Source organism: Mauremys mutica, chromosome 9 (genome assembly GCF_020497125.1).
Source record: "Mauremys mutica isolate MM-2020 ecotype Southern chromosome 9, ASM2049712v1, whole genome shotgun sequence".
Classification (NCBI taxonomy): domain Eukaryota; kingdom Metazoa; phylum Chordata; order Testudines; family Geoemydidae; genus Mauremys; species Mauremys mutica.
Window position 1 is genome coordinate 1275571 of NC_059080.1, and position 25237 is coordinate 1300807.

The 25237-nt window shown below is 49.0% G+C and overlaps 1 protein-coding gene across 3 annotated transcripts in view; it reads right to left on the reverse strand.

Moving 5' to 3' along the window:
* Positions 1-25237, reverse strand: part of DLG3 (discs large MAGUK scaffold protein 3) — a 169684-nt gene that overhangs the window by 122456 nt on the left and 21991 nt on the right. For all 3 annotated transcript variants that reach the window (XM_045030734.1, XM_045030735.1, XM_045030733.1), the window contains one exon: positions 19845-20003. In XM_045030734.1, the coding sequence (XP_044886669.1) occupies positions 19845-20003 (159 nt within the window). The remainder of the gene's footprint in view (positions 1-19844; positions 20004-25237) is intronic.

A 25237-nucleotide genomic window follows, 5' to 3' on the forward strand; every position in this document is an offset into this window, starting at 1 on the left:
AGTGAAAGGAAATCCTTTTACAGGCAACACATATTAGATTGTGGAACACACTGCCACAGGATGTTGTTGAGGCCAGGAATTTAGTAAATCAAAGAGGGACTGGACATGTATATGGATAATAAGAATATCCAGAGTTATAGCTAGTGAAGAAAGATGGGGCTAAGGGTTGGGATAGATATAAAACTTCAAGCTTCAGGGTTTAAACCAATCCCTAACTCTTACGGATTATCCCCCATCTGACAGTCGCAGATTTTCTTGCATTGTTTTCTGAGGCATCTGGTGCTGACCACAGCAGGAGACAGGATACTGAACTAGATGGACCCAGCTCTGATCCAGTCTGGCAATCGCTATGCAACGCTGCACCTCTTTAGCAGCCGACGTGCCGGGGCCAGGAGGAGCAGAGTAAAACGAGATGGAAGGGGCAGGAGCCTTGTGCGGAGGCTGGCACGGGCAGGGGCATGAAAGAAACTGGTGCTCTCCCTTCTGCTTGAGAGGATTCTCGCGCTTACAGCACCAAGCAGAGCAGCAAGTTGTAAGCTGGAGGGACAGCCAGCTGCAACTGCAGAACGAAGTCCTTTCTCATCCAGCTAGTTACACCACCATTTGGACTGGGTACCCTTTCCTCAGCTATACCTCACCTCACTCGTCACCAGGAGACTGGGTACCCTTTCCTCAGCTATACCTCACCTCACTCGTCACCAGGAGACTGGGTACGCTTTCCTCAGCTATACCTCACCTCACTCGTCACCAGGAGACTGGGTACCCTTTCCTCAGCTATACCTCACCTCACTCGTCACCAGGAGACTGGGTACCCTTTCCTCAGCTATACCTCACCTCACACACCACCAGGAGACTGGGTACCCTTTCCTCAGCTATACCTCACTCACTCGTCACCAGGAGACTGGGTACGCTTTCCTCAGCTATACCTCACTCACACACCACCAGGAGACTGGGTACGCTTTCCTCAGCTATACCTCACTCACTCGTCACCAGGAGACTGGGTACCCTTTCCTCAGCTATACCTCACTCACACGTCACCAGGAGACTGGGTACGCTTTCCTCAGCTATACCTCACTCACTCGTCACCAGGAGACTGGGTACCCTTTCCTCAGCTATACCTCACTCACTCGTCACCAGGAGACTGGGTACCCTTTCCTCAGCTATACCTCACTCACACGTCACCAGGAGACTGGGTACGCTTTCCTCAGCTATACCTCACTCACTCGTCACCAGAAGACTGGGTACGCTTTCCTCAGCTATACCTCACCTCACACGTCACCAGGAGATTCTTCGTGGCTATTGTAAAATGCTGACAATGAATAGTTGCTCCAAAACCAAAGGTCAGAAGCTAAAGTCCCCCCCAAGCAGCAGGGTGATAATGCTGGGGAGGGAGATGAACAAGCCTGACTTGATGCTAGCAGGACAATGAGGAGGTCCATGTCATGTACTAGTCTGCAAATATTAGAGAGCTCTTTCTAAGGAGTGGGGTGACATCGGACCTGGAGCTCCACCTCATGGAGGGACTGGACTGATCTTAAAAGGAAGGAACATTAAAATCACACTTGGGGGAAATCCACTGCTTTATACAAAGAGCTGCCTCCTATCATTGGCTAGGGCTGTCCCAGGCACCTTCTCCTGCTACTGCTACTTTTATTTTGGTAATGGTTTCCTCTTTGCTGCTCCTCAGCCCTGCACTCAAGTCAGACATGCATATGTGACATGACAGTCTAACTAGAAAGGACTGGGGAGAGAGGGGGGCAGAGGCAATGGCCAAGGAGGAGGATTATGACAGAGGGAACTTTGGTAACAAGCGAGTGTGTTAGAAACAATCAAGAGAAGCATTAGGATCTTTGTTTTCCATCAGCAGATTTGAACATGGCCTCCTAGAAAAGGCGTTTTTCTTCACTAGCATCCAGACTTCCACACTGCCCGCTCCATCTCCATGGAACTCCTCAGACATGATAGCCATGTGGCATCCTCAGGTGGAATCCTCTCCATGCCAGGTCTCCAGCGCGGATACCGCTCCCCTTAACTCAACTTTCCTTCCCTCAAAGGCTAGAAAACTTGGAGGCATCCATGACCCAAACCTCCGTTTTCCTCCCACATCTCTCTTATCTGTAAGCTACTTATCACCATTACTGAATGGCCAGAATACATCCTAACCTTGCATCCTCCTCTTCTGAACCTCTTACTGGTGCTTTTGTCACTCACTCCGTCTCATCTCTTGTAGTCTCCAAATCCTCACACATCTGCTCTAGCACCCCGGTACTGTAATCTCCGCACAATTTGTTGCTTATTTCCTGCTTTTCTACAATTCGCCACATTTGTCTCCTGCTGGTCTCATTGCTCAAAAGGTTCATACCCATTGCACAGGACTTGCACTGCTCTTTACCACTGCCCTCATGTTTTCATGGCAGCCAGTCTCACCCACACTGGTAAGCTATGCACAATAAAAGGGCTGCAAACATCTGTCTCAGCAACACTTTGCACAGAGTAGAAAATACTCCCCAACTCTTACAGAAAACAGATCACATAATAATAGCTCTTTGCACACCCAGATCTCAAAGCACTTTGCAAACATCAATCTTCACAACACCTTCAGCAAAGTGATCCTGGTTTTCACCCAAAGAAACTTCAGCATAAAGAAGCGAGTGACTTAGCCAAGGTTGTACAGCAATCTGATGGCAGGGCAAGGACTATAATGTTGGAGTCCTGATCCCCACAGCCCTTTGACCCAGCCATATCCCCGTGCTCCATCAAAGGTTGGTGGCAACAGTCTTGACTCATTCACTCACACCATGAAAAATAAAACTTGTTTAAAAAGCAGAATAATCCTAATAAAAAAGGTGACTGGATTCTTCAATAGGGAGCCACTGGTGAGAGCAGCACTGGGACGATGTGTTCACGGAGGTCAGAATTGCCTGGCTGGGTGGGTGGGACTCCTGAAGAAAGGACTTGGAGGTAGAATACTTGCCCATAATAACAACGCTGCAGCCCCTTAGGGTGCATCTACACTGCAGCTGGCTGTAGGCCCCAGAGTCCAAGCTGCAATCTCCACACTGCTATTTTTACTGCACTAGCTCCAGCTCCGCTAGCGCTGGGTTGGGAGGCTCGCTCCCAGCTGCTGTGTAGACGTACCCTCAGCGGTGGGACAGGAGTGTGGGGGGAACAGCATCAAACACTGCAGAAAGACTAAGCAAGGGAAATGCGGATGGCTTCCCTTTGTCTCCGGGATGAGGAAGTCATCCCCCAGAGCAACGCATGCTGCTTCTTTCTGTACTGTGCCCGGGCCTGATGCCTGGCTGAGAGGTATCCAGAACACTGACAGCTAACATGTGCCACCGGAGAGACTGGCTTTTGCAAGCTTCTTGATTAGCTGCCCTGAGAAACGGAGGCGACGCTGGGCCGCAGGCCGCAATGTCTGTCGAACGTAGGGACGGTTTCTCTAGGACTGGTTGGACTTTGGCTTGTTTTACAGTGTGCAGCAGATTCCCCTTGTCACAGATGCTGACAGTCTTTGGCAGTTGGGCCCCCAGGGCTTCTGTGCAACCCCCAGCAGGAAGTACCATGTTCTAGAACTGAGTGGGGACAACCTGGGCTTACTCTTCTGGGATAAACCTTTGGACAGTTTTACCCTGGGTGTATCTCTGTTAGCCACAACATCCCAGAGCCCAAAAACAATGAGGAGTCCGGTGGCACCTTAAAGACTAACACATGTATTTGATAAATAAATAAATGAATAATCTGTTAGTCTTTAAGGTGCCACCGGACTCCTCGTTGGTTTTGTGGATACAGACTAACCCGGCTACCCCCTGATACTTGCAACCTAGAGCAGGTGCTGACAGCCCAGCATTCTGAGGGCTAGGAACTCTGATATCTCCCACATACTCTCCAGCCACAGAGAAGTGAGGAATCGGAAATAGCGGAGTCTGCAACCATTAACCCAACAGATGAGGGCACACAGGCAGTAAAGTTTCCAGTGAGACTAGGTCGAAAGCGAGGGAGTGGGAGAGGAGGTAATGCAATGGTCTGAATGCTGGGCTCCTCGTGCTGACTCCCTAGAACAACAGTCTCCCAACCAGGGCTGGTTCCAGGCACCAGCGCAGCAAGCAGGTGCCTGGGGAGGCCAATGGGAAGGGGCAGCACGTCCGGCTCTTTGGCGGCAATTCGGCAGCTGGTCTCAGTCCCTCTCGGAGGGAAGGACCTGCTGCCGAAGGATAAAGCAGCAATCGTGGCTTTTTTTTTTTTTGACGCTTGGGGCGGCAAAAATGATGGAGCCGGCCCTGCTCCCAACTCAGCAAGGTTGATTTGCAATTTACTGTATGTGGGTTCAGCAAAGAATCCTGTGGCACCTTATAGACTAACAGACGTTTTGCAGCATGAGCTTTCGTGGGTGAATACCCACTTCTTCGGATGCAAGCACGAAAGCTCATGCTGCAAAACGTCTGTTAGTCTATAAGGTGCCACAGGATTCTGCTGCTTCTACAGAACCAGACTAACACGGCTACCCCTCTGATACTTGTATGTGGGTTGTTCAGCTGTCTGCTCTGCAAGGACGTTAAAGAGCCCAGGTTGTGGGAGGAGCAGACAAACGGGATCAAGGCTAGTGTGACATGGGTGAGGGGTGCACATGACAAGGTCGGAAGATGAAAGAACAATAAATGTTAAATGCTGAGTCTGAGTTTCCCCACAACAACCGCGGAGTAATTAATGCGGGGCTAAGTACAAAGAGGGATAATAATGACTGGACACCCCAGGGAACTGGTTGCACACAGATTACTCCTCCCCAAGCCAAAACCACCTTCATTTTATGTGATGATTCCTGACGTGTTACCCACAGCCATTGGGCCAGTTCCTCAGGCTTTGCTCCCAGAATCAATGGGTGAGGCTCCACACTAAGCACCCACAGTTCATTTCTGTGACAAAAATAAGGCAAACCAATAAGGTTGTGACCACAGGGGGAGGGGGATTGATGCGTTATCCTCTTCGCCGGGGGACCCAGCGGCAGACTCCACAAACAGAGTCCAAGTCTCCCCTCTGTAAAGGAGACCTCAGACCCACTTAACAGTCACTTGCTAGGGGCTCTATTTTTTGCTACAATATCATGAGACCCCCAGGGTCCCATTCCCTAGGGTCCCAGGACAGGGGCTCCTGCTACAATCCTTTAAAAGAAGGCAATTTAGATAAACAAACAACAAGAAGAAAGGAAACCATAGCAACTACCCTGCAGAGAAATTCCCTCTTCTAGCTATCTGGACCAGAGACCCTCCCTGGAGCCAGTCTCTGTGACTGCCTAGGCTCTTTTCCACAGCAGGTCAGCAAGCTATATGCTCCCTGAGGGGTTCGTTGGCAGAGTAACCAGAGACCCCTGCCAAGTCATCCAATTGTTTAACCCCTGTGGATGCTGCATACATCACTGCAAGGGATACAGGGGTAATATGTTTTCTCTCCAGAGACCTGTTGAGGGCAGAGTGCTACCAACAGAGAAGGGATCTCTCATCCCACATGGCCACTAAACCCTGACACATTGCACAGAAGTCAGAAAAAAACCCTCATGGCTTGGTACAGTTTGCCATGAGAGCAGGCTCTGCCAGTAGGTCTGGAGTGAGCTCGCAGCACTATGAGATCGCTGCCTATTCTGAGACCCCCTTCCTCAGGGAGTGCGTCACGGCAATACCTAACTGGAATGTGGCGAGAGAAAGACATGGTGTGGACCTTTCCTCAGAATTTCCAGAGGCTTGCATGGTTATTAGTAGCTAAAGTGTCTTTCTACCCTGAACAAGGACTGCCAATTAAATCATTTAGCATCTCCCCTTGACATCCAATCAAATATGCTCAATTTACAAGTCAAATGACGTTTATTTCTGACTGCCAGAGCCCCAGAGCTCTCAGAATCAGACTGGACTTTTCCTTCCTCCTCCTCCTCAGTAATAAAAGTTCTGCAGGACAAATGTTACCTTCAGTGACACCTGTGCAAACCTATTGGCTTCCAGTGAAGTTGCACAAGTGTAACTGATGAGAACTTAGTAAGAAGAACTCTGTGTTACTTCAAAAACTTCTCTCTTTTGTCAACAGCATTTGGTCCAATGAAAGATGTTACCTCACCCACCTTGTCTCTCAGAGCTTAGGAAGCAATTCGGTTGATGATGCACAAGCAGGAACAGAACTTGGCCCCCTCTCTGTACCTGCGCTGGTTCTGTAGTGCCAACAGAAAGAAAAAGAAGGGAATACTAATTTTTCTCACTAAAGCCAGCAGCATCTCTGCTACCAAGATATGCGTGCATGAGAAAACAGCTCTGCATCAGTCTGGTACTAGTCAGTATCTTCATTAATGACTTTGATAATGGAGTGGAAAGTATGCTTATGCAATCTGCAGATGACACCTTACTGGGAGGAGTTGCAGGCACTTTGGAGGACAGGATTGGAATTCAAAACAACCTGGACAATTTGGAGAAATGGTCTGAATTCAACAAGATGAAATTCAGTAAACATATGTAAAATACTTCACTTGAAAAATCAAATGCACAACTGCACAACGGGGAATAATTGGCTAAGTGGTAATACTGCTGAAAAGGGTCAGCGGGTGACAGTGGATCACAAATTGAATGAGTCAACAATGTGATGCAGCTGCGAAAAAAGCTAATATTCTCCTGTGTGTATTAACAGGAGTGTTGTTTGTCAGACACAGGAGGTAGCTGTCCAGTTCTGCTTGGCACGGGACTCAGCTGGAGTTCTGTGTCCAGTTCTGGGCACCTCAGCTCAGGAAAGATGTGGACAAACTGAAGAGCGTCCAGAGAAGAGGTACTAAAATGATAAAAGGTTAAAGAAAACTTGAGGAAAGGTTTAAAAACTGGGCAAGTTTAGTCTCGGGGTCCCTTCCAGCCCGACACTGCTATGGTTGTATGTGTCATGGGAGCAGCTTTGTTAACTCAGGAGCCCATTTTTGCATATTCACATTTCAGAACAGACCTGCACTTTAAGCCCCAAGGACACTGTCATGTCATACAAGACACATGGATAAAAAAAGCCCTTATTCCCAAAGGGTGACATTAACACGACTTGATCATTGTATTACAGTGTTGTCAACTCTCATGATTTTTTCACAAGTCTCGTGATATTTGGTGTTTTTCTTAAAGGCCCAGTGCCCGGGGTCATAATTACATGAGAATCTCAATTTCATTACAAAAAGGGGAAGTTTCCAGCCCCCACTGCAGAGAAAAGCTTGAAAACATGACCCAAGCGCAGCCTCAAGGCTCAAAAGCCAGAAAACAAAGGAAAAGATCTATTTTTATGATCTCGTGATTTTGAAGCAAATCTCATAATTTTTTGGTCCTGACTCTTGATTTTTGAATTGGTGATGCTGCATTCTGTGTTCTGTTTCCTTTCGCCCACTCCTCACCAGTCCCATGCAGGTATCAGACACGTTCACACATTCAGCCGTAGCAGGAATTGACAACAGAAGTAACGAGGGGGCTTTGAATACATAGACAATATTGTGACAAACAGAGCTGCTAATTTTCAGACTTCAGTAACTTAATCATTCCCAATTTGGGAGGGGTCCTTGGGAGATGGTCTCTAAGGTCCCTTATTTTATCTCCTCCTACCTGCCCAGCCAGTTCTTTCAGCCAAAGCAAGCAGCTCCCTCTGGAACACATCAGTGCGAAGCCTGAGTCAGCAAGGTCACCTCAGAGCCAGGGGCCTGACCCCAAACCCACTGAAATCAAGAGAAAGATTCACACTGATCTCAGTGGGCTTTGTGCAGGCTCCATGGGATTTGCCCCCTGGTCCCAGTGCCTGAGTTATGCTGCCTCTGAAGCCTTCCCCAATCAGACCAATCAGTTCCTGGGCTCACAGGAACTGAGCTCTGTGGCAAAACCAACCTAAAGGGAAAGAAATACAGAGTCCCCTTTCAGGTCTTCCTGCCTGCAACAAAATCTGCCGTTTCCAAGCAAGAGCTCCCAAAGGCCGGCCTGAGAGCTGTCTGCAGATAAGAGAGAACAGGTAAAGGCTCCCTGTAGAACACAAAAGGAGAACAGGATATGGAGACTGCCAAGTTGCACACCAAGGGACCATCCTGTGAGGTGCTGAGCACCTTCACCTCCCACTCAGCACACTGCAGAATCAGGCCCCACCTCCCACCCAAGGCGATTTGAAATGGTAACGACACAAAAACTCAAGAGAATCTGGGTTTAAAACCAAAACATCAGCTGAGCCTTAACGATCACTGGGCAGGGGCTGTGTCATCACATCCCAGCCCAGAAAATATCCCTGCTAAGCCCGGGAACAATACCTCTGAACAGGCCAGACTGGAACGGTGACTGGATAACCAGAAACCCTGGGTGCCGCTGGACTGATTGAAATACATCCCTCATTGTTTGTTTTCCTGGCCTCTCAGCCTCTGAAATTCTGATACTGTTTGTCCCTGCAGCAGCTAATAAATGATCTGGAGTTCATTCCAAATGATTCTGTTGAATGGACTCAGGCCTCCTTACTGGATTGGAACTACATAAAAGTGCTGTCAGTGGGAGCCTTGGGGACCCAGCAGGAGATACCAGAATCCCGAGAAACACCCAGTGGAAGGGGGGGGTCAGGAGTCTCATGTTTCACAGACTGGGGTGGAAAGTCAGGATGTTCCTTCAGCCGCCCTCCCCTTTTCTGTCCCCTTTAAACAAGGCAGTAATGCAGGAAATTTCTGAATGGCTGCCCCCTCCTTCAGCCTGCCTGCTAGTTTCTCAGCCAATCAGGTGGCATGCTGAAGCTGCAGCTGCCAGTTCATTTGTCTCTCTTAAAGGTACACTGTGCTTAGCAACCATTTCAGTTCCCCTGTCCTCAAAGACAAGGACAGATGGGTTGTTTGGACATAAATTCTCTGTTTTTCTATTACACTACAGTTCTGATGTGATTCATACATGTGGCCACCACTGAAATAAGTTTAAGGGTCCCCAGACAGCCTAACCCACGCTAAGCTATGGATTGCTTGTGTTTAGCTTCAGTAGCCAAAGGTCTCTGGAAAATAGAGATAACTTTTACAATGTAAATCATATTTTCTTATTCTTCGTGCACCACCCATTCCCCGGGAAGAAGCAGAGGATTCCCAGTCCCAGCAACAGCAAGTGTAACCACCCTCCCCATAAATTATCAACAAGGCTTAAAAATAGGACCTTGAGCACCAAACCACACAGGCTTCTACTACCTGAAGAATAACTTAATTAGCTGGTAACAATAGCAGACTGTTATCCTCTGTGTGGAACAGCTACCAGAAGGGAACACAATACATCCTTTACTCGTTACAGAAGCACAAGAGACAGCTGCACAAAAAACTGCCGAAAATAAATATTGGCCATTATCTTTGAAAACTCATGGCGATCGGAGGAGGTCCCAGATGACTGGAAAAAGGCTACTGTAGTGCCCATCTTTAAAAAAGGGAAGAAGGAGGATCTGGGGAACTACAGGCCAGTCAGCCTCACCTCAGTCCCTAGAAAAATCATGGACCAAGTCCTCAAGGAATCAATTCTGAAGCACTTAGAGGAGAGGAAAGTGATCAGGAACAGTCAGCATGGATTCACCAAGGGCAAGTCATGCCTGACTAACCTAATTGCCTTCTATGAGGAGATAACTGGGTCTGTGGATGAGGGGAAAGCAGTGGATGTGTTGTTCCTTGACTTTAGCAAAGCTTTTGATACGGTCTCCCACAGTATTCTTGCTGGCAAGTTAATAATAATAGGAGATATACCAATCTCCTAGAACTGGAAGGGATCTTGAAAGGTCATTGAGTCCAGCCCCCTGCCTTCACTAGCAGGACCAATTTTTGCCCCAGATCCCTATGTGGCCCCCTCAAGGATTAAACTCACAACCTGGGTTTAGCAGGCCAATGCTCAAACCACTGAGCTATCCCTACCCCCCCTGAAGTATGGGCTGGATGAACGGACTATAAGGTGGATAGAAAGCTGGCTAGATCGTTGGGCTTAACAGTTAGTGATCAATGGCTACATGTCTAGTTAGCAGCCGGTTTCAAGTGGAGTGCCCCAAGGGTCAGTCCTGGGGCTGGTTTTGTTCAATATCTTCATTAACGATCTGGAGGATGGTGTGGACTGCACCCTCAGCAAGTTTGCATTTGACACTAAACTAGGAGGAGTGGTAGATACACTGGAGGGTAGGGATAGGATACAGAGGGACCTAGACAAATTGAGCCAAAAGAAACCTAATGAAGTTCAACAAGGACAAGTGCAGAGTCCTGCACTTAGGACGGAAGAATCCCATGCACTGCTACAGACTAGGGACCGAGTGGTTAGGCAGAAGTTCTGCAGAAAAGGACCTGGGGGTTACGGTGGATGAGGGGGCAGCACCCCAGATAACGGGGCACCAATCTCTGGTTTCCTGCCCAGCTGCACCAGGCAAAGGTGGCACAGGACCGCGCCATGACGCTGTGTGGGAACATGAGGGGGAGGGGCACAGCGGTGCAGGACGCGCTGCTGTAGCTGACTGTGCAAACAATGCACAGGCTGCAGCTGGTACAAAATGGGGCTGCCTGTCTCCTCCACAGCTTAGGCCACTGCGAAAACAGCCAGCCTGTCAGCCAGTCCCTGCCCTGGCCCCGAGTCCACCAGTGATGCCAGTTCAAGGCCTTAGTCCTCATCTTCAGAGCAGTTACTGGATTAAACCCCAGCTACATTAAGGCGCGAATGTGGACAGATGAGCCACCTGACAGCTGTTCTGCTCCGGGAGAGCGCAGACCTCAGCATGGAGCACCGGGGGGCTGGATACAGCGTTCCGGGCCCAGGGGATGTGGCTTCAGAGAGACCCTGCAGAGGAGATGGGATGAATCCAGAGGCTGGCCGTCCTCAGGGACCACTGAGAAACCTACCACTTTGAACAGGCCTTTCCACCACCACAGGAGTCACACGCACACCACTGGCACGCCCCCCCCCTGCCCTCAACACTGATCCCCTCTCCCTGATACCCCCCCGACTCGCACCCTGACACCCTCTCCTGCCCTTAACACTGACCCCCCTTACCCTAACCGTCCCTCCCCTAACCCTGACAACCCCCTCACATCCCCTCCTGCTCCTAACCCTGACACACCTTTTCTAGCTGTCTTCCCCACCACAAAATAAAATAAATCCCCAAACCAACAAAATTAGATCTGAAACTAACAACCAAATGAACCCACCAAGCAACGAATAAATAACCCTTCCTCAGGCAGAGTTTTTATACTTGGAAATGGAGAAGTGCCAGAGAATCCAAGAAGTCCACTGGGGACTTCACTGTTGCTACTGATTTTACATGGACGGTGCTCAGATACTGTGGTGATGGGCAGCAGTAGGCGATTAGATTAGATTAATCTACTGGACTTTTTCTACTCTCTATTGAAGCCGTTTACACATCTCCCTTGCCTTCTTGTTCATTCCTGGGGTAGGAATAGCTAGAGCCTCTAGTAAAACTGGAGCCAGTCAACCCCAAAATATCCAGGGACGTGAGAGTTCACACTGACACAGTCAGTGCTGAAATCCCCTCTAACAGCAGCATCCTCTGGCCACAGGCAGATTTCAATTGTTATATGAAGCAGTTTGAATAATTCACTTAGACCAGAGCTTGCGCCAAAGACAAAATATTTACTTGAACCCCAACTGTTCCGGCTTCTGGGCTTGTGCTCTCTCCTGAAAAACACAAAACTGCTGAAGAGCCTCTAAATTCCAGCGGCTGAAACTGATAGACCCCAGCAAGAGCTGCTATCCGGGTCCCCGGGCAGTGGGTCAGTTTTCCTTCTCTTCCTACTCAGCGATGGGTAATAGCTGCTCGGCATTTCTAAAAATAAACACGGGGGAACAGGGAGGACTTACTCTCCCTCTGATGCTCCGGGTGCCTCTCTGCTCACCTCTCTATTATTAGCAATTCCTAGGTTCTTTGATGTCACAAGGCTGGTGCTGGCACTGGTCAGCTGACAGCCTCCAAATAAGGCAGCAGGAAGTTCATTCTGTAATGACAGCTTCAGCATGGCCAAGGGCAGGAGCCATCCTTTGAGGAAATGCATGAACAGCAGAGCACATGCAACACAGCCATGCAGTGATGCATTGTGGGGTTTGTATTCTTTGCCAGCAGCCTGACTGGACTTTCATGTGTATCAGGGCCATTTCTGTAGCAAAAGACTTTATTCATAGGTATTAAAATCTCAGAAGCAGGGCCCCTGGGCCCCTGTTTGGTTAGCAAGCAGCTGCTTCATGTTCACCTGCTAATTCCTTCTCCGTTTTGTTCTGGGGGGCCAGAAAAACAGGGATTTCTATTCCCTCCCTCCCATCACCTCGCATGAGTTACATATTCAGAGCTGCATGATGGATGTTGGTTATACAATAGCCTTTTCTGTAGAGCATGACAGGTCAGAACACCTAACTGTTTGCGGGCCAGACCGGAGCTCCCCAAACACACCCAGCTGTTTGATCTTGGGAGCATGTGGCAACAACAGCCTACAGCTATGTGGCCTGCACCCACTCCTGCCCCAGGAGCAAGCTTCGTGTGGGACCTTTAACTGTTTGAGTGCGGAGAAATCAGAGCGTGGGGAAGACAAGGAGTCACCAGCACTGCCGCACAACTCAGCTTCATGCTTGAAATTCCCTTTAAATGCCCTCCGGGTTCCTATTTTCAGCTCTGGGACTGAGCCCCGTCGCTTTGAGCAGGGTGGGACGAGAGAGGCTGGCTGCACAGGGAGGCGCTCCAGGCCCCTAGGGGCTGAGTGCCTGGCCCCGGCAGCACACCTGGACGAGGCGGCCTGAGGGCGGATGCGTGACACTGGACCAATGAACTAAAGCCAGGAGGTTACAGGTGCTGTTCTTCCCCACGGCCCCTCTCACAACCAGCGGATCTGCACCCCTTGCTTTGCTTTCCTTGTGGCTGTTTTCTATTTAAAGAAACCTCAGGAGGAGCATTAGTGTATCTGTCCCCAGTGCCAGTCAGTACCTAAGTGCAAGGGAGGGGAAGAGACACATGGAGGCAGGTCCCCGACTAGGAGAAGGGGTTTCCCCTGATTTATAGGGCCATCAGGCCTCCCTCTCACACAGCCATGTGCACGGGACTGAACACCGCAATACACCACAGCTCCCAGGGGGCCGAGGGGATATGCAGTTACACTCAGTGCTCATTTCTTAGTACACAGTTTGCTTTTACAGCAATTTCCCCACTGTTTTGCACCTGATAAAATACTGGCCAGTTCTGCAAGGGGGACAGTTTGCCCTCAGCTCTGCTGGCACAGGGGAAACTGCTCCTGCCATTACCCCTGCTGGGCCCAGAACAAGCTACAGCGTAACTCCCGGGTCTGTGCTGTGCATTCAGCAATGCCCTTGCTCGCCCACATACTGCCAATAAGGCAGGATCTCCACACACGGAGGTTTCCTATTTATAGGCTGCATATAGAATCAGCAGATGTTACAGCCGCCCAACCCAAACTGGGCAGGCTGACAAAACCCTGCAATTTCGGAGCACTCAGGAAACGCGCTCTCTGAAAGTGTCTCTCTGTGTCCCCTTGTTACGACGGGCCTAGAGCGATAGCGGCACAGATCTAGGAAATCAAACTGGCTGGAAGGCCTGGAGCCAACCCCTCACTGACGGTGTGCTCAGAGCAGAGGACTGTGGGAGGGGATGGACCACAGCGGCAGGCACATAGAGACGAGGTCTGAGTTGGTTCAGAGTCACGTGGGAAACAGAGATGTACGGAGGGGGAAGAGCACCGTTTGCCTGGTGCCGCCGAGCGTCTGCTCATCAGCGTTATTGTTCCTCTTTAATTTTATCTCCACAGCTGCCTGCACTCTGCTCTCTGGACGGGAGGGGGGAAAAGAGCAGCTTTTAGGAAGGGATGAAACGTCAGTGCAGGCCCAAATCAGAGCAAAAATGGTCATGAGTAGGAATGAAGCCTGGGGAGCCAATATGCTTGCAGCAGTACAGCCCCCGTGTGGATGCGCTTATACCAGGATACGAATGTTTAGCCTCCTCGGTTTACAGGCAGGATAAGTGTGACAGGGCACGACTCACCGCTGCGGTGCCTCCTGCAGGCTGTCTTGGGAATTAGCTCTGCGCCCTCTTCTGGTGGTGTCTCTGCTCCTGGACCCACGTCACTCCCAGGACCGTGGCATCCTCTTCATGACACTGCCATCTGCTCTCGTGGGGCATGCTGCTCCCCTCCGGTGGAGGCAGATAACACCCCTGCTAGGCCCCAGCAACTCCCCCGTCAGAAGCCGCAGCAGCTCTTTCAGTGGCCCCCTCATTTTAGGGCAGAGTGAACCAACCATCTAGCTCTCAGACTTCCTCCTCCCCACTCTGTGGGCTTCTGTGAAAGGCAGCAGGAGATCCTGAGGTCTGGGATCCCAGCAGAGTCCCCAGTTGCTGATGAGGCAGCTCTCAGCATCTCCAGCTCCAGCAAGTCTCACAACCAGCTCTCTCCCCCAGGGTGAATTTCACTCCCTCGTCCTCCTGCTGCCCAGTCCCTCCACAGACTGAGATCCAGCTGGAGTGAGTCATCACTCCTCTTCACTCTTACTAACAGGAGCAGTTTCCCTTGCTCCCTGTCCCTTCCACCTCTGCAGTAGAGGAGGCGGCTGCGTGGCTCAGGCACTGGGAATGCAAGAATCATCCAGAACGAGCCCAAAGCAGATGGAGATTTTCACCTCTAGGTCCCTGCTTCACATTCAGCTACAGTCTGCAGTCACCAAAGGGTTGGTTTGTTTTTTTTACTATCCAGCAAGGGGCTCCTGCATGCAGTGAGCTGGTAGGTCTCTTGTTCCAGGTGGATCAAGATGTTCCACGTCGGAGCTTGCCCCTGTATTGGTAGCCTCAGCAGAGCCCCAGGCAGACTGAATTCCATCTCCCCTAGAGTAGGACTGAGGAATAGTGGTGAGGGACTGGGCACGTGGAAAGCCTGTACTGCCTGTGGCAAATGTCCTGGGGGAATAAATTCAGGGCTTCGGACTCCAGGACTGGCAATTGAAAATTAAAATGTAAACGTAAAGCAGATTCCTATATTACACACCAGTCCCAATCCAATGCCCATCACACGGTTCTTTTCTACTGAGAAGGGACCGCTGGTTGGCCTGGAAAGCAGTGACGCTGATAAGGACCTGGGGCATAGTGGATAATGAACTGAACCTGAGTCCCCCTTGCAATGAGGTGGCAAAGAGAGCTACTGTGAGCCTCGGATGTATAAGGAGGAAATACTGAGCGCCAGCAGGGAGGTGGTATTACCACTGCAGATGGCATTAGTGAGGCCATTCGTGCATACTGTGCCCAGATCTGCTGTCTACATCTCAAAATGATGTTGAAAAACTGGAAAGGTCAGAAAAAAATGACAAGAAAGAAATCAGGGCTGGAAAACCTGCCTTGGAGTGAGAGACTAAAGAAGCGCAATCCATTTCGTTTAACAAAGAAAGAGCTAAGAACGGGCTTGGTCATAGTCTATAAATATCGACATGGGGAGAAGATTTCGGAGGGCTCTTTAATAGCACCAACAAAGGTGGAACAAGATCCAATGGCTGGAGCACATTTTTAACAGTGAGGTAATTAACCATTGGAACAACTTCCCGAGGGAGGGGTGGATTGAAGTATGTAAATTAGGATGGACTGTCTCGTTTGAAAGATCTGCTCTAGCTCAGCCAGAAGTTATGAGTTTGATGCAGGAATCACTTGGTGAAATTCTCCAGCTTGTGCAATGCATGAGATCAGACTACTGGTCCCTTCTGACCTTGCTCGCTATGAATCTCTAACGGATTCCTCATCAGTCAGCAGGCTGGCAGGACTTTGCCCCTCAAAGATTTCTTTGTCTAATTGATATTTTAAACTGATGGAAAACAAGAGTGAATCAGTCAATTGCCAGGAGAAGATCCAGGGAGAGCTACTGCTCTCCTCTGTGCAGGCTCCTTCGCCAGCACCCTCATGCGCTGCCTGAAGTGTGCTATTAATGAGGCATCTGCAGGGATTACACTGGATCATTCATAGCAGACAGACTCAGAAGGGGAAGTGACACAGAACTGTTGGGAAGGGGACCAAAGGAACCCGAATAAGACACTGGCTGACAGGATGTAAAATGGGGGATTCAAAAAGAGGGGATCAGAAAATCCAGGCTGCATGGGGAGTGGAAAACAACTCTACAGCACTGCCAGGACCTCCTCCGCTCCTCACGCTGCAACTTCAGCCACAAACACTGACTGAGCCAGAACGGAGACTCTCCGACGTTTCCAGCAGGAGAAATTCTGTTATTGCTTAGGCTCGAGAGGGACTCGTGGTACTTTACAAATAGAAAGGCCATACTCCTGTGCTGCCGGACTTCCAGCTTAGCACCAGTTCCCTTCCTCCCCTCCATCCCGGTGCGCCCGGCCAGCATTCTGCTCCAGTGCTAACCCCATGCCTCCACCGCCCAAGGGCATGTACATTACCTCTCTCGCTGAAGTACCTATGAAAGGCGTGGTTTGGGCTCCCACACAAAAAAGTATAAACCAGACTGACATTTGCAAGCACGGTCCATGTGAGAATCCCAGACAGCATGGTTTGCTGACAGATTATACACTAGTCATACATGGAAGACTCCTAGGACACACCAGCTGTTGACAAGAAGTGACAGATATAGCTCCCCTTATTCCCTCTCACTCCCCAGGGCTCTAACTACTATTTTGTAACAGATATTGGAGACAGTTTGGTGCTGCCTATGCTGGCACCCAAACAATTTTCAACCCCAGTGGAGAGAACATAATCAGCCATTTTGGGTCTCACCCAGGATCCATCTAGCCCAGTATCTTGTCTGACAGTGACCAGCACCAGATGCTTCAGACACAGATGCAAGAAACCCACAATAACAGATACAAGATGATCTGACTCCCACATTACATCTCCTAATCCCTTACAATTAGCGATTGGTTTATACCCGGAACCATGAGGTTTAACAGCTCTTCCAAAATGTGTTAGTATGAACTACAACAATTCTGGCTATTCTGGAGAGCCATATAAATGTCCAATCCCTTCTGAATCTTGTTAAATTCTTGGCCTCAATGACATCCTGTGATAATGAGTTCCACAGTTTAATTACATGTTGTGTGAAAAAGTATTCCCTTTGATTTGTTTTGAATTTGCCACCTTAAAATTTCACTGAATGTTCCCTTGTTATGAGACAGGGAGATCAGAAGCTCCCAGTCTATCTTCTCCGGACCAGTCATTTCAGATACTTTTATCATGTCCCCTCTTAGCTGTCTCCCTTCTAAGTAAACAATCCCAGTCTCTCCTCCCACAAGAGCTTTTCTAGGCTCCTCGTCATTCTCGTCTTCCTGCTCTGAATTCTCCTCTAATTTGGCAAAACCCTTGGCGAGGGGGTGACCAGTACTGCCCACTGTGTTCCAGGGGAGGCCATACTATTGATGGCTATAAAGGCATTATCATATTTTCCATATTATTCCCTTGGCATCTTGACGTCTTGTTTGCTTTCTTTGACCACCACTCCACACTGAGCAGAGATCTTCACTGAGCTGTCTACAGTGATGCCCAGGTCCCTTTCCTTAGTGGATACAATTAACTCAGCTGCCTGTAGGGTGTAAGAATAGTTTTAAAATTTCCCTCCAATGTGCATTACTTTGTATTTATCGACAACGAACTCCATCTGCCATAGGGTTACCCATTCACCTAGCTTGGATGGGTCCCTCTGAAGAGCTCTACCATCCTCTTTGGACTTGACTAACCTAAATTAGAGAGACCAGGAGATTCATGGTTGACTCCCACTTTCAGTGGATAATTTTCCTAGTGAAGACTGCATGTTTCCCTTTGCTTTTATTGGCTCTGCTTATAGTGAAGACTATAAGAAGAGAAAACTGATGCAGATTCTGTGTCCATATAGAGTGAACTGAGAGTAAAATCTCTGGAAGGAGCAGAACCTGAACTGGATTTCTGTTCCCATCTGTAATGGACTCATTACCCTCTGTTCCTTCCTCAGATCTACATATTGACTCTCTCAGTCTTCTCAGGGACACAACTGTGCACATAGAGACAGGTGATCTACCTACCTGCCTAGAGGTTTATAAAGCAACCACTCAGGAGGTAACCAAATGCCAGGAGATCACACTGTGTAGATTATGAGCTAACAAGCTGCCCACAGAAATGGACTTGGAAAGACACATCCTCAGTTTACCGGCTGTGAACTTTTGAAGAGAGACAAGGTGGGTGAGGTAATGTCTTTCATTGGACCAATTTGTTTTGGTGAAAGAGACAAGCTTTTGAGCTTCTATAGAGTTCTTCTTCAGATCTCAAAAATGTGCCTCACTCACCAACAGAAGTTAGTCCAGTAAAAGATATTACCTCATCCACACTGTCTCCCTAATGTCCTGCGACCAACATGACTACAATACTGCAATAAACTTGTGAAGGCAGATACATGAATCTAGAGGCTTGTCTACACACAGGTTTAACTATAATACTGGTTTGAAACCAGTACAGGTACAGCAGTGCAACACGAAGTGAAACAGCAGCCAATAGCTAATGCACATGTGCAGACTGGCTGCTTGGGTTGCTAGGCTGCGTTTTGTTTCTCCATGTTTTTTTGACTGGCTCTACTCACCTCACTCACTCTAACCTATGGAAAAAGGCATCACATGTTTTCTCTTATGAATGCCTAAAACTAGGTTACATTCTCAGCCATCATGTTATATTAGAGTAGCAACTGAGGAAACCAAACCAAACCATTTACTCAGTGTGCAGTGTGAAACCTCGGAGTGTGCACAGCTATGAAAGATGCAAGAGTCAAACATCTGGTGACCCAAACTCTGGACTTCACTGTTTTTAAAGTTCAGTGGAAAACGGGAATACTGCAAAGGTGTGGGGAAGGATTTTCAGCGTCTTTATTTCTACCTCATATTTCTCTATGTCCCAGAGGACTGACACCACGATAAGGCTGGAGTTTTTTAAACAACCTGGTTTTTGGTGTTACCCAGGCACAAGAAAAGCATCCGCTACATTTCTTATACTGCTCCTCCCCATTCCCAGATGCCTCCAAAACACCCGTATGGAAAGGTACCGAACTTTGCCAAAGAATCGGTCTCAGCCCGGAGGATAATTCATTTGAAAAGGGATCAAGAATGGAAGTGCCTTCCCAGCCCTTACACACGATTTCCTATGGAGACACAATAGCAGCACTGAACTCGCACTCCGAGCTCTTGGGCAGACTCCCAGGAAGTTGCCTTCAAGAGCTGGAGTCCGTAGGGACCCTGGGATAGACTCAGGCTCGGCTGAATTGCATGAGAGACACAGCAGTCTTAGTTTTCTTAGTAAAAGTCTGGAGTCAGCATCGTTTCGTGGTGAGAGTCTGTAAATATCAATTCAACAGGAAAAGACGACGTGGGGAGCCAGCACCCTCTCCTGCCCTTCACCATTATGTCGTTCTACCCCTTGTGCCCACAAGACTGCATTCGAGAAACAGATGTGCTGGTCCAGTGACAAGCATCACAGCCAGGAGGGGAAGGCAAGCAGCACATAAGAACAGACAAACTATCCAGCACCGGATACCAGGAAAAGAAGAACCAGAACTGGGTTTTTATGTCTGTTTGGAATGGGATCTGGCTGCAGCCCTGGGAAGCAGAGAATTGGAACTGGATTTCTACACACTCCTGCATTGTGGCTCTGCTGTGTCTGGTGCAGTCCCAAACCAGCTGAAAGGGGCTTTACCCTGCAATCCAGGCTCCCCCTTTTCTTAGAGCTTGTCTACACTTTTTATTTTGGTGCTTTAACTCTACCAGCCTGCTCAAAGGCCTGGCGCCCACACCCAGTCACATCAATGAAGAGTCCCTGTGAAGCCCTGAGCATCAAAGGCCAGATCCTGCCTGGAGACTCACCTTGGGTAGGGTGCTGTGGGCACGAACCACCAGGCTGCAGACACTGGCTGGCGACTCCAGGCTGCTCACAGTCACTCTCACCAGCTGTGGCTGCTGCCCCAGCATGCTGCTTCCCTGGGCCCCTTGAGCCGGCCTCTGCTCAGTGTCCAGAGGAGCGTCCTGCAATGGAACACCGAGATGGGTGGGTACAGAGCCAATGGAAGCAAAGGGAAACACAGGAGGGGCCGAGAGGTGGCTGTGGAGGAGCCCGGCTCCCCCAGGAAGGGGGCGTCTGACAAGCCGAGATGGATCAAACGCATCTCTCTGGGCTGAGGGAGCCGTGCCCATGGGAGCCAGCCTTGCTCGTTAGCAGCGTTACCACAGCCAAGAAGCAGCTGGTGGAGAGAAACCAGGGTGGGGGGTGCATTAATCCCACAGCCACACCGAGGGCGAGGTTCCTAGATGGGGACAAGCCCCCGTCCCCGTGCCCATGCTGCTGGTGAGAATATCACTGGTCCCGTCTAGGCACCTAGGAGAATCCTTTCTAGGCTCCCTTCTGTTCCCAGTGCCGGGCTGGCTGGATCATGTCAGTGCGCTATTGCCCCCTGCTGGATGGCTGAGTAGTGCACCGCAACCTAGTGTGCCCCTCTGGCAGAGAGAACGCAATTCTATGCCGCTCACCAGAGTAGAAGCTTGTGGCTTTGGCACTGTTCAGTTTCAGGCACTTCCTTCTGATGCCACTGCATTCCTAAAGAACCGCCACCCCCCGACATTGACAGTCCAGTGCCAGCAGCCCGCACTAGAGTTCTCAGTGAGAGATGCTGCACAGGGATCCCCGGGGTTCTGCGTCCCAGAGACATCCCGGGGCTCTGTCCACTGCCAATACACAAATACCCAGGTTACTGCTAACCTGAACTTGAGGAACTGGTGTTAGGCAGAGTCTCACTGGCACGGAAAGGGAGAAATTGCCCATCCAAGTGAGTGCCAGAGTTTGTGCCATAGGCCCCTGAAACCTGCACAAAAGGGACTATTCTCCACTGAGTTCAGTGACACACCAGTGAGCCAAAACCCCAGGTCTCCCTTAATAAGCTCAGATGGCTATGGCCACTCCTGTGTTTGCTGTGCAAGCCATGTGCTCAGCATACCTGCCTCTGCAAGCCAGAGAGAGGGGGAACAGGAAGGCATGGAGTGGGGCCAGGAAGCACAGCTCACACGGGTACAGGCTGTTGCACTTGGGAAAAGGAGGACTAGAAACTCGACCTGTCTCCAGCAGCATGAGAGACTCATGCTCCCTGGGTGGAGGAAAGAGTGATGCAGGAGCCTGCAGGCAGGAGTGAAGCGAATGTGCCTGCTATCGAGTGAGGAAAAGCAGCTCTGACTGGCTGCGCCACCCTCCCACACACCTAGCCAGTCTGGGGGGACAGGCAAGAGGCTGGTGCTCACCCCTGGGGCGCTGACTGGCAGAGCAGAGCAGAGCAGAGCTCGTGGGGGAGGGATTACTGCTCTCTGTGGCTTGGATTCTACGGCCCCACGGTGACCGGTGCTGTACGCATACGTAGTAATTGTAGCCAAAAGGCCAGCCTTCCTCCTTCCCAAAGAGAATTACACTGGGAACCGGCTTCTGACACGTTGTCCCAGCCTGGGGCCATATAACAGGGCAGGCTGACCAGCCTGGCACAGCCTGCTGGCACCACAGCATCTCGCTGCCCAGGAAAACACACCCTCTGGCCGCCAAGCTCTGCTGAATAGGAAGGTGCCTTTTCTGCCCCCTGGTGGCCATGTTTTGAACAGGTTAAAAATTAACTCCTCAAGGACAGATGAACTATCTCATGCATTTATAGATTCTGGGAAACGCAGGGCGGAAGGTCCCTTGGGAGGTCATATTCCACCCTGGTGAGATTCAGACCGTAGCAAGGATTAACTCTTTACTGTCTACCAGAGTCTTCAGTGCAGAACAGTGGTCACAGGCTCCATAGGAAGGGGGTGCTTCTCAGGGGGAAGAGGGAGGGGCTACAGGAAATCCCCCTACTCTCTGCTAGGCTGGGCAGGAGCCATTGTTTGGTTCTGTTTGCCAGCACTTACCTCTTTAATACTAGGAATACTTCAAATGTAAAGCAAACATATGTTTGAGGAAACAAAAGCATGAGTTGCAGGAGAGCTTTCAAGCTTTTGGAAAATGGGAAGCAGAGCAGGATGGGAGAGAATTCAGGGCTGGGGAGGCCCAGAGATCTCTGCTATCCTATTCCCCAGCCCTGCTACTCGTACAACAAACAACTAATTAAAGAAAGTACATGCAGCTGTCCCTTCCCTTCCAACACTCAACCAAGAATGTTTAAAATCCTGCCTATCTGAGGAAGTCCAACTCAATGGGGCCCTGGGGTGTAACAGGTCTTATCACTTGAGCAAGCGCTGGCTGCCAGTTAAGATGCTATTGTAAACATTCCTCCCACTCTACTGTTCCCACCTGGTTTTGGTTTCCCATTTGTTTCCACATGCCTTTACTGATTATCAGAGCAGGGTGCATTGGCTCATTCTCAGGTGCTGGTACCCCACACCGGCCAGCTGCTGACCACATGTAAGACTGCTAAGATCTAAAGGTTCTCTGGAGCAGCGTTTCTCAATCACAGGGTCACAACTAGACCTGAGCAAAAAAAATTTCAGCGAATGGCAAATTTGCTGAAAAATGCATTTTTCAGGGCACAAAAATTAGTCATGACTTCAGGTCAAATTCAGCAAATAGTTTCAGATTAAAAAAACCTGAAAATCATTTCATGATTTCAGAATGAAATTTGTCAACTTTTTGTTTCAAAACAGTGTTTCATTTTAAAATTTATTTAATTTTAAAAAAACAGGTGAAACACCTGAAATTTTTTTTGCCCAAAATATTTTTGTAGCAGAGGGAGAGGTTTGTTTTGGTGAAAAAAAGCCCAACAAAATTCAATTTTGGTTTGAACTAAACCAATTTTTTTTTCAGATTTTTCAGTTCAGCCCTCAAACCAAAAAATCCACAATTCACTGTTTTAGTCCCAACCCTAACAGATGTCACTAAAGGCCGGGGGGGGGGGGGGAAGAGAGAGAGAGAGTGTGTGTGTGTGTGGCATTGACTTTTTTACAAACTAAAGCAATGAAAATTTTGCACACCCTTATGTTTCAAGATTATATATTCTCTGTCAGTCTCTTGAAACACATACACAAATAAATGATTTAGGCTTAGCATTGATACATGTTCCACCCTTACTTACAGAGAAAGTGGAGGGGCTACAGAAATTTTTGACTTAAAATAAGGGGTTGCCAATCTGAAAAGGTTGGGAACCGCTGCTCTAGAAAATACCCCACAGAGAGTCAAAGCATTTCTGTGTCCACTACAGGTTTCTTTGCATTGCTATCTATCCTTTTCTACCTCTCAAGTGAATTTAATTTAAAGGGACATCACTTCTGTCAGCTCCAAAGTTCTCTATACTCCATACTGATCTGGAGTTCCCTCACTGGCATAATTGAAAATTATGTAAATCTGAAATGCAGAATCATTAAGCTGAAAGATTTTTATTCTTAAATCATTAAAGTCATAGAAAGAGTTATTTAATTAAAGGGAGGATTCCTGCAGCATTTTATGTTTCCAGTATGATTAAATTTTTTGTGTCCCTAATTTTGTGTCTGTCACACATTGTGTCCCATATTTAGGCCGTGGCAGGTTGAGAAGCATCATTCACAGTGATGAACTCTTGGGGGTAAATGGATGGGTGGCCGGGTTCTCTTGCTCAGAGGCCTGGGCTCCAGAGTTTGAATCTGGAAAAGGGGGAGGAGATTTTACCTCTGTACATGGTACTGGTGAGACCACTACTAGAATACTACAAAATTAAGGTGAGCTCTCTTTGCAAGATGGGAGCAAATATGGGGTGCTAAGGGTCTCTCTAATCTAGCAGAGAAAGAGAGAACAAGAACCAATGTTGGGAAACTGAAGCCAGACAAGTTCAAATTAGAAATACAGGACAAATTTTTAACCCTGATGGTGATTAACCATTTGAACAAACTGTTAAGGGAAGTGATGCCTCAGATGTCTTCAGATAAATACTGGATACCTTTTGGGATGTTATGCTTTAACCAGCAAGTTACTGGGCGAAATTTAACAGCCTGCGATATACAGGAGGTCAGACTAGCAGGTTTAATGATCCCATCTAGGCTTAAACTCTATGAATCTAGGTATTTATTTCCCATTTGCAGCCTTCTGAATCTAAAGTTAGGCAGCTTTTTAGGACATCTGTTCTGTCCACCTTTTTAGACAACAGTGGAGTAAATACCCGTGGGTGGTGAGTGCAAGGGTTGGGTTTGTGGCCAATGATTTTCATTTTTGTACCTGTATTTAGATATTGCCTGTGAGGCAAGACGAACTGACAGACAAGAGGCTAGCTTGGGAACTAGGTTATATTGGCACTTGGTGTTGAAGCTATCGGTTCAGTATCCCTGCATGTGACTGGATTGCTGAGGTGGGGAGGAAGTCAAGCACCCATAACCCAAGGACCAGAAAAGCCTCCCATCTTTGCTCTTTCTGCCCCGAGCACTTGTTCTTGCCAAGACAGTAGTGTGAATTACCATCCAGTAATGGCCCTTGAAACTATCCTTCCATCTATGCTAGGAAAGAGGTCCACTGCTGACAGCTAGACCCTGGAGTCCCAACAAGGTAAGTTCTCTCTGATCCTAGTCAACACCTACATGGAGATAGCAGGTGAACTGGACTCAGCTGCCAGCATATAAAGGTGAGACACAGCTTTATCTGTCGTTCATCCCATCTGACCACACTACTACCCCCACAGGCTCGCATAGCCACATCTGCAAGTAATGCTTTCGGCCATCTCCAGCTGGCTAGGAGGTTCCATTCTATCCTGGTGAACAACCACCTGGCCTCTGTTAGCCACATCTTAGTCACCTCCAGTCTGGATTACAGCAGTGCAATATTCTTGGGCACAAGGCCCTCAACCCTGGAGAGTCAGACCAGTACAGAATGGCACAGCATGACTCCTCAGTGACATGGGCTATCCTGAGCACATCACACCTCTCCTCTGCTCCCTGTACTCGCTTCTCAACGAATACAGAGTTTTGTTCAAAGGTCCCGGTCCTCCTCTTCAATGCATTCACTGGCCAGGGCCCAGAAGCATATCTAAAAGAGTGCCTGATGCACCTGGATGAGGCCTCTGGCCCACAGCTGCACGTCCCTGGCACAATGGAACTTTCTACTGTCAGGATAAACGTCGTCTGTGCAGACAGAACTTCCTCGTGGGCTGACCCCAGACTATGAAATGAACTCCCACCTTCCCAAACCTTCCGTGTCAAGTGCAAGGTGAGGAGCAGATGGGAGAGAGGACAACCACACACAACAGATGCTACTCACATCGCTTGATGCATTACTGGAAGGTGCT